The sequence below is a fragment of the Myotis davidii genome, unplaced genomic scaffold (assembly GCF_000327345.1).
Source record: "Myotis davidii unplaced genomic scaffold, ASM32734v1 scaffold827, whole genome shotgun sequence".
Classification (NCBI taxonomy): domain Eukaryota; kingdom Metazoa; phylum Chordata; class Mammalia; order Chiroptera; family Vespertilionidae; genus Myotis; species Myotis davidii.
Genome location: NW_006297815.1, coordinates 1612027 through 1621168, shown reverse-complemented (window position 1 = coordinate 1621168; position 9142 = coordinate 1612027). Strand labels below are relative to the sequence as shown.

The 9142-nt window shown below is 38.7% G+C and overlaps 1 protein-coding gene across 2 annotated transcripts in view; it reads right to left on the bottom strand.

The window, feature by feature from the left end:
- The window catches only part of NCOA5 (nuclear receptor coactivator 5), a 19916-nt gene extending 13192 nt beyond the window's left edge, over positions 1 to 6724 (bottom strand). The window contains exon 1 of one of the 2 annotated variants that reach the window (XM_015570375.1): positions 5814 to 6724. In XM_015570375.1, the coding sequence (XP_015425861.1) occupies positions 5814 to 5851 (38 nt within the window). In that variant the 5' untranslated portion in view covers positions 5852 to 6724. The remainder of the gene's footprint in view (positions 1 to 5813) is intronic. The other variant, XM_015570374.1, reaches the window with a different exon arrangement.
- Positions 6725 to 9142: the final 2418 nt, after the last annotated feature.

The following is a 9142-nucleotide window of genomic DNA, read 5'->3' as shown; positions in this document are numbered from 1 at the left end:
ATGTTTAATGAATTGTTCAACTAAACTATAAGCCTTTCAAGAGCAGGAGCCATGTTTTGTTGATACTTTTGTGGTCTACCATGATTATACATACTAAGCATTCATCATGATGCCATCAGCTTGGTAGAAAACCCCAATTTCATTTCATCTACAGGGCATAGCAAAAACAATTTAAAGGACAACTTTGCTTATATGAAAAATCCTTGTCATATATTTTAAGGCTCACAAGAACTCCTAATTTGTGGGAACATATGGGAGACCAGGGGATTTAAATGAGGACAGCTAAACTTTTTTTTCCTATTAGAATAGAGACTAACCAATATTCTTACTTCAATTTTCCTTATGTCATATAATCCTCCTAATATGTATAACATCTGATATAGTATATAATGTGGGCAAACACCCAGAATCTAATGAGAAGGGACAACTGTAAAGTATTTTTGGATTAATGATCGCTAGATAAAGCTGCCTTGGGGAGCAGTTACAAGTAGTCATTAGAGGTGGAATCAGGTTTCAAGTGTTCTTGGCAATCAGGACTGAGAGAGATCATGAGCTTGACAGACCACAGACTACACATAAAGCTTTGGGCTGGTGGAACAGCACATTATTCGCGGCCTTGGGAGAATTATAAATGCCATATTTGGTTCTCATTCTTTTAAACCCACTGAAATACCTTACTTACCTGTCAGAGTCCATCCCTGGAGGTTGACCATAATCCTAAATTCCCAAAGCTTGGGTTCATGCTTCCAGTTGGAGAAGGCAAGCACTCCCCCTCCCCTCAATGAATTTAAAGTTCATGTGCAACACAACTACAAATCCCCCCTCAATTGCTTTCTGTGTAAAAATGTAGAAGAGGTGATATTCATTCACAAGTGGGAAAAAGAACCAAAGTGTGGTGGAAGCAGAGATAGAGAAGATAGTAAATCTCTAAAATGAAAAGGCAAGGCTTTTTTCCTTTCTCACAAGTTGAGCAGTATGGCAGACTGCTGTTCCTCTGAAGACAAAAACCAAAACCCCTTTAGGGTCACTTCGGGACCCAAACAAAGAACTTCCCCAGGACAAAAGGGCTTCCAGGACTCCAGCTGCTGGCCCCAACATCTTTCTCAAAGTAAGACCAGCTATCAGAAGGGTGTACAGTGTATAGGATTCAGAGTGCCGCAAGGAGGAAGCCTGCTGAATGAGATGCTTGACCTCAGATAGCCAGTGGGTTAGGAGCAAGTTTTTGGAGCATAATAAGGTTCAAAATGTCTTCCCACCGCATGAGAGGTGTTTAAATGGAGACCAAATGCAGTGTACCCTCAGGTACCAGGTCACTAGAAGCTAAAATGAAACTAAAAAGTGGTTAAATAAATTTCAGCACTTGAGTCCACAACTGAAGGCAGGTGATAAACACCACTAAAATTCTGGTAAATATTCCTTATCTATTCAGCAGGGGAAAAATACTGGTAGCCAAATGCTCTTTGCCTCAAGAGAAATATGGCCATCATTTGGAAACATTTGAGAGGTGAGGAGTGGGTGAAGGGAAAAGCCATGCATGGCTCAGATGGCAAGTGATATGCTTCTGGTAGAATTGCTTTTCTTCCTGGGAAATGTAGGGGTAGTGTCGACTACTGTTCATTTGAGAGTCTACAGAGTAGGAACTGATAGCTGATCACCTTGAAGACGGTGAGGGACTTTGAACTTGTCTTCAGCGAGAGGCTGAAACCTCAAGCTCAGGATGTTGCCTAGGCCTTGGTGTACCGAAGGTCAGGGAGGAAGGCCTTTGTCCTTTCCTTTGTCAGCGTCTTTTTGTTTACTGTAATATTTTCCTTGGGAGGTCCAGCCTTTTTCCCCTCCTGAAAAAAATAATCCTTCACCAGCTCTTCATACTTCTATTCTGTCACAGATACTGTCCACAAATATAATCATCTAAATGGCTGGCTGCTATGTAATGTTGACCCCCCACGACAATGGTTCCATGCTGTCAGAGATGAAGACAAAGGACTTGGTCAGAATCTTGCCATTACGTGCATGTAGGATATGGCGCACAATGAGATATACCTCACAGATTCAAGTTTTGTAAGTTCCCATGTTTCTCCTTAGGAAGCACTCTGATGATTTTCTCAAGCACAAATACGACTTTTCTGATGGTAGAGATGGCACTTGCTGAGAACTGATGGTTCTTCTTAAGTGTTAGTACAGGGTTAATTGCAGCCTGGAATCTTTAATTGTGAGGCCCACCTTAAGCTAGGGCTGTCTCACATCCAAGGAGCAAGCAGTTTTCAAAGGAATTAACATTGTGGATAGGCAGAAACCACCTTAGGCCATATAAGAAACTTGTCTACAGCTAGGTTATTTTGGATGAATCGAGCCCTTGATGACTTTGACTGAAGAGGCATCAGGCCTAAAATCCTTAAAAATATGAGGAAAACTCTCTGCAGAACATTTGATGTAGATGTAGATGAATTAATTCTATTTGCTTTTCTTCAGATCATATGGAAAGGATGAGGAACTAGAGTCCACTTGGAAGTCACATCTGCGTAGGGGTATGTTTCAAGACCTAGATTATCAAGGTGTTGAGCTACAGATGGAAATTGAGAACATCGGAGGCACAACTAGAATCATGGTCCAGTTTTTGAAGAAGGCCTAATGCCAGGCAACTTGCACGGTAACTATGTAATATATTCAAAGTCAAGTGAAGCGGTCCAAGGGTTAAATGATGAGAATTCAAGCTGAAATTTGATCCAGAGCAGGGATTTCCGATGCAAAGTACTGTGCTTGGCTGGGCCAATATTGTCAGAATTACATACTGACAGTTGGAATCATTAGGGAGGCACATTACTGAACTGAGAGCAATGCCAGCAGAACTGTGCCTTGCAGAGACATTTGAAGAGGTGATAATCCTGTGAAAATTCCCAAAGATACCTAGGCGTTTTGACACTCAAGGTTAAAGTCCAGCAAAACAAGGTGTTACAAAGGTCTTACCAGCATGCTTACACAATTTAAAAGTAGCAGCACTGAACACATGAACAACTTAAGGGAAATAGTTGTCGTAGGTATAGTGATTCCCTCCTCCCATGAACAATGCATTCCTCATGGCTGGGGGCACATAAAAAAATTAGGGTTGTCAAATGAAGGCAGTATGGTTGTTGCAAACATACTGGTACATTTGTAATTCAAGGCTTTGACTAGAGGCATGTACCTAAAGGGTGATGTGATATCAAGTGTTCACCCTCAGAGAAATGATCAGTTCCTTCCAGGCTAACCACTCACCCATCTTGCCTACTTATTGCATTTTATTTCTGCCCTATTGATATATCTTAAGAGATAATGAATGATATGATCAAAGCAATGATTAAAATGTTAATGTTTTATTTTAAATACAATGTATACAATTTGTTTGGTTTTAGGGCTTTAAAATTCTTTCTAAAGGTAAAAAACAGGAACTCTTTGCTCAGGTTTTAGATGGGGCTTAAATGAACCTTATTAAACATGACTGTATGAAACTTTAGCATGTTAAATAACATGCTGAGGAATCCAGTTGGGGGCATATCACCAAGGGGAAGACTGAGTCTTAGTAAAATTTAAATTAGCCTAGCTGTCCCTTCTATTGATTATAAATAAAGGAGGAAGCCATGGCCCTATCCATATCTAAATAACCTAATTTTAAAATTTATTTCTGAGGAAGGTGATATTTTAAAACGTATATAAAAGTGACATATTTATATATCTAGTAAGAACATTTTAAAAGGCTCTCTACAATGTTGCCTGTATGTTTTTTTGAGGGGGGAATAGTTTTTAAAAAAGGCATAAAGCTATTGCTTCCAATAAAGATGAAATATGGAATTACATTTTAGCTTGGTATAAAATTAGTTTTTTAAATTTAATGTACTGGCAATGGCTATATTGGATTCCAACCAGGGGAGTTGGTTATTTCCCCAACATTGACAATGTTTGTTGAAAGCTACAAACATTATCAACTGATAATGTTTAAAGCATTTGATTATCATTAATATGACATAAAATATTCATAATTTATAGCACAAACAGAAGCTACACTGTACTCTGCAATGTGCCTCTCCCCGCCCACCTTTTTTTGTCTGCAGAAACACACAGATATTATCCAGAAATTATAAACATCATGGGGACAACAGAGTGGGGGAAGACTTTACTAGTGGAGTCAGTGTCTTTATATTTGCCAATTCCACAAACCTTGTGGTAAGCTACCTTTTTAGCAACACACACATTAGAGCTCCTTGAAAATTGATACACACTAGGTCTCCTTTCAAGCCATTTGGCAACCACAGCTTCCCATGGGAGTCCCATAGTTCTAATCATTAGATAGATGCAAGTTCTTAGCCATCAGTATTCCATGTTTATTGGGGCAATGAGATGCAACACAGATGGAACTGCCCCAAATCTGAAGCACGGTTAGATGCAGCATAATGGAAGCAATTATATGGAACTGTTGAAGTTCTGCAGGATTCGTTTATGTTTTTTTAGAATACTTATACATACTCACAAAATCAATCAACAAAGTATTTCCTATAAGCTGCAGGTACTCCTTATAGTGTTAGAGAGAATAGCAATGTATATGCTCACTTCTGCAGTGAGATCAGGGCATCCACCTGACAGCGGTAGTTGTGGTATCAGATTCAACTCCTCTGCCTGGCAGAGTGCTCAAAGAATCCAGCTGAAGTTGGCAGCATTAACCGCGGGTCTGCTTAAACTTTGTGGCAGACATGTGCAATCTACTCCTGGTAGCTTAGAAAATATCCACCCTTCATATCCAAGTGGGAACATATACACCAAACATACAGCAGCCATTCTTTCTTATAAGTAGGTAAAAAAAAAAAAAAAGAAAAAAAGTTTTGTCCCAAAGAAGGATAGCTGTATGTTATGTGTAAATGCTCAGAGCTACCAGTAGACTAGGATTCACTGTACTCAGCAGTGTTCAATTCATTGTAGCTAATATAGTTTACTGTGGCATGTAGTTTTGATATGTCGTTTACAGTATAAAGTTGGCATTTTTACTTAGGGACAAAGGCAAAATCCATATTAAGTATCCACTTGAGCCATGAAGAGACACCAGATATCATCCGCTTGCAAGGTGACACTTTTGGACACAATATACTCATCCTGGGGTAAATGGCAACATTAATAAGGCTCTTCTTTGCCAGAAGAGCCAATTTAATGCCTATCTCCAGGGTACACATCAGGACTATCTCTTTTGTATATGCTGGAAGAAAGACTATTTTGGGGAAAATGCCTTTTATTTCCAGGAAAGCTAAGAAAAAGGGAGACTTTTGAGAGGAGTGCTTATGCCTTTTTATTTCTCCTCAGTGGGTACCCCAAGCATGTGGGCACACGGGTGATGTGCAGCACAGGTACAGCAGCCATCTCTCAAGCAGCAATTTCCGTAACCCGAGTTAACATCTGGACCGGCAGCCATTTGGAATGAAGTGTTGAATCTCTGCTGCCCGCTGCAGCAGCGTGGCACACACCAACGACCCTGGGGCACTCCTGCTGTGGAGGCTCCCACTGACACGTGAGCTGGGGACAAACAGAGGTTTATCCTCTTCCAATCGCCTGCAACTCATGTTGCAGGCTGAACTTGCTGGGTTTGCCACCGAAAACACAAAGCTTCCTCGGTATCTCCTGATGCATGTTTAAAAAAAGCAGCAAGGCCCCTCACACATGGTTCATGTTCTTATTATTTGCTTGAGTGTTTCTGATTTGCTGGGGGGAAGAAAAGACCCTTGATGTACGAAGTTGGGCTTAACTCCCCAGAGCCCAACTCTCCCAAGGTAACTCACTGCTTCAGGGTACTTTACCTTCGTGTGGGGCTGGGTCTTGATGGAGCCGTATTCATATTTCTTCTTTCCGCTGCCTTATTAATATCTGAAAAGAATAATCAACCCATCTGTTCAATGCTACGGAATAAAAACAAGATCATCAGCATATTTCAAATGAAAGCAATAACAAAAGAACAACAATGACAACCAGATGGTGTAAGAAAATCCATTCAGAAGACACACTGTCACTTGGGCAGTTTTTATTAAGTTATGGCAGTACATTGTCATGGTTTGGTAAGGAATGTCCTCAGTTTTCTAGCTAACACACAATTTGTGTAAAACTGATTACCTCAATGTTTTAACACTTTGCCAAGTCCTAAACCTAACCCTTCCCCCTCCCCCCACCTCCAAAGGGGAAGATTGTTTTTTGAGGGGAGAAGGGAGGGAGAAAAATAAGGAGAGTGTTAACAAAACAAAACAAAAAGAGTAAAGGCAAATAGTTCCATTTTATGGTACGAGCTGAACTCCATTGTCTTGAAACTTCCAATATTCCATGAAGCGGGTCCTCCTTTTAGCATGCCTTGTGTTGTATTCCATTGGATAGACTCTTCCAGAATGAGATGTGGGAAAGAAATGGATTAATTTTTTTCTAAACAAAGTATCTGACATGTTCACATCTATGACCCTCATAGATAAGGACCTGAGAGTAAGTACTGGCATTTGGTATAGAAGTGTTAGGTAATAAAACACTCCTCATAAGAAGTTTTCATTAGAGTAGCCTGACATATATATACATCTAGGTTGGGGAGAGAATCATACAAACTTACAGAAAAGCCAATTTGTGCAGTTAAAGCCTGGTTACTAAAAACAAAACAAACTAGCTTTGTAAAAATTGAAGTAAAGAGTAAAACACCATGTACAAATAAGAACTCATGAAATTTCTAAAGAAATGTACCAACCTACTGTATACCCAAAAGAAAACCTGACAATTTTATAACTTAAATATATATAAATGCATTAAAACTTCATACTTTAGTATATGTGCTGCCGAAGCGAGCACTAAAACTTCATACTTTAGTTGAGAGAGAAATAAAACTGCTTCCTGCTGCAGTGTAGAGTTTTGTTGCTTGTTTCATATTAAGTAATTGACATTATATTTAATGACATTAAATGCTATTAAGCACTCATATAATTAGAGTGCTTAAAAATAATAATTATGTATTTTCAAAATTCCAACCAAAGTCCTATCATATGAAAGACCAACAATAACAAAACACAACAAACAAACTTAAGAGGGCTGGTGTAGACTTTACCCTGCTATACTGACTTCTGAGTTCCTGTTCTAGTGAGAACAATCTTCAATTCCATTTTAAACCAGAATTCTCTTTCCACTATGCCTAGAAGAATAGCTTTGAACAAAACTGAAGATAACATAAATCTAAATAGCCAGAGAAGCATATTCTAAATTGCCTCTTGTTTTCAATTATGCAGACACAAGCTATAATCTCTCTATCTTTAAAAAATCAAAAATATTTTCTATGTAGGACATGCCAGTAATATCTAACCATGGCTTTGGTACTGCATGTGGCACTTTCACAATTTACAGGTTCATTAACATCTGAATTACATGTAACAAATGATAGTCCTTATAGAAAATACTAATTCTTTTATATATAATTGTGAAGAATATCAATTCAGGTTTAGAAGGGCCTACTGACCTAGTGCGCTCATTTACTTTGTACTGCTTTCTAATATAGGGTGACTGTGATTCAGAGAAATGTGATGCCTTTGATTATTTAAGTAGTTTTCAAAGTACCTCTGGAATACACCGGGGGTAGTGGTGGTGTAAAAATCTCTTTTAAATAAGTACCACATTTTCTAGCAGAGTTCCTAACATTATTAAATAGTCTAGTGCAGGGGTGGGCAAACTTTTTGACTCGAGGGCCACAATGGGTTCTTAAACTGGACCGGAGGGCCGGAACAAAAGCATGGATGGAGTGTTTGTGTGAACTAATATAAATTCAAAGTAAACATCATTACATAAAAGGGTACAGTCTTTCTTTTTTTTTTCAGTTTTATTCATTTCAAACGGGCCGAATCCGGCCCGCGAGCTGTAGTTTGCCCACGGCTGGTCTAGTGAAAAAAGAATACTCATCTAAACTCTGACTTGACCTCACTAACATTTAGGTGAGAACACAGAACATGTGGTATTACTTTAGTTGGTAAGTTTCTATTAATACTATATTATAATTTGCTCTCATCATATGAAAAGGATTATTACACTGTACAATTATATCTAGTTCTGTGAGTGCCTACACATAAGACTGGGGAGATAAAAGTAGTCATACATTATATACCTTTGGGGCAAAACTGGTTCCAGTTAGAATGAAGGAGGTAAGTATTTTACTTTGAAGTTGGGGAAATTATTTGCAATATTATTTAAAAATTCAAGATTATATCTTTAAACCGTTTTAATTGTAATGTGCCTCCTATAACTATTTTCATTGAGTAGTCCAGAGCAGTTCTACTTGGATGGTGTGGCTAATGTTTCTTCTGCCAAAAGAGCTCTCTTAGACCATTTTTAAAAAGTTTAGGAGTTAGTAAAATTTTAGTATGGTGTGCCAGGTGTTTGTTTATTCACCCCCATTTAAGAGTTCCTTAAAGTTCCATCTTGGGTGCGATATGGATGATAAAATGAGACCTGGAAATTTTTTATAATCTCATTGCCATCCAAGAGGATTACTCAGGTTAGGATAGGGTTGTGGGAATTTTCAGTGAGAGTTAGGAAAGCAAAACTGTCAACACCACCAATCCCCACACATAAAAAATCCTAACATATGTGCACACAAAACTTTTGGAAAACCTGTTAGTTCAATAATCCAGGAACAATAGAGAAACAATCAAAAGTATAAATAACTTCAGGGTGCTAATCACAGTGTAGTAAAGACTTAGAGTTAAGAAAAAATACCTTGCCCCATCCTAATTTTTTTTAAATATATTTTTAATGATTTCAAAGAGGAAGGGAGAGGGAGAGAGAGAAATATCAACAATGAGAACCATCGGTCCTACTGGAGATTGAGTCTGCAACCCAGGCATGTGCCCTGACCAGGAATCAAACTGTGACCTCCTGGTTCATTAGGTCTACACTCAACCACTGAGCCATGTTGGTCAGGCGCTCCAAGGATCTTCTTCTTGAAGAGAGCTTGGACCTAATTAATCAAGAATGAAAAAAAATGCAAGTCACTAAGGAGTTTCTCACTTTGTAGATCAGAACTATCTTGAAATGTCATTGGCTGCTCTGTGAGACAGTGAGTTTCTTCCTGTAGATATTCATAGAGAGGGAACAATATTGTAACAATACAGTATAC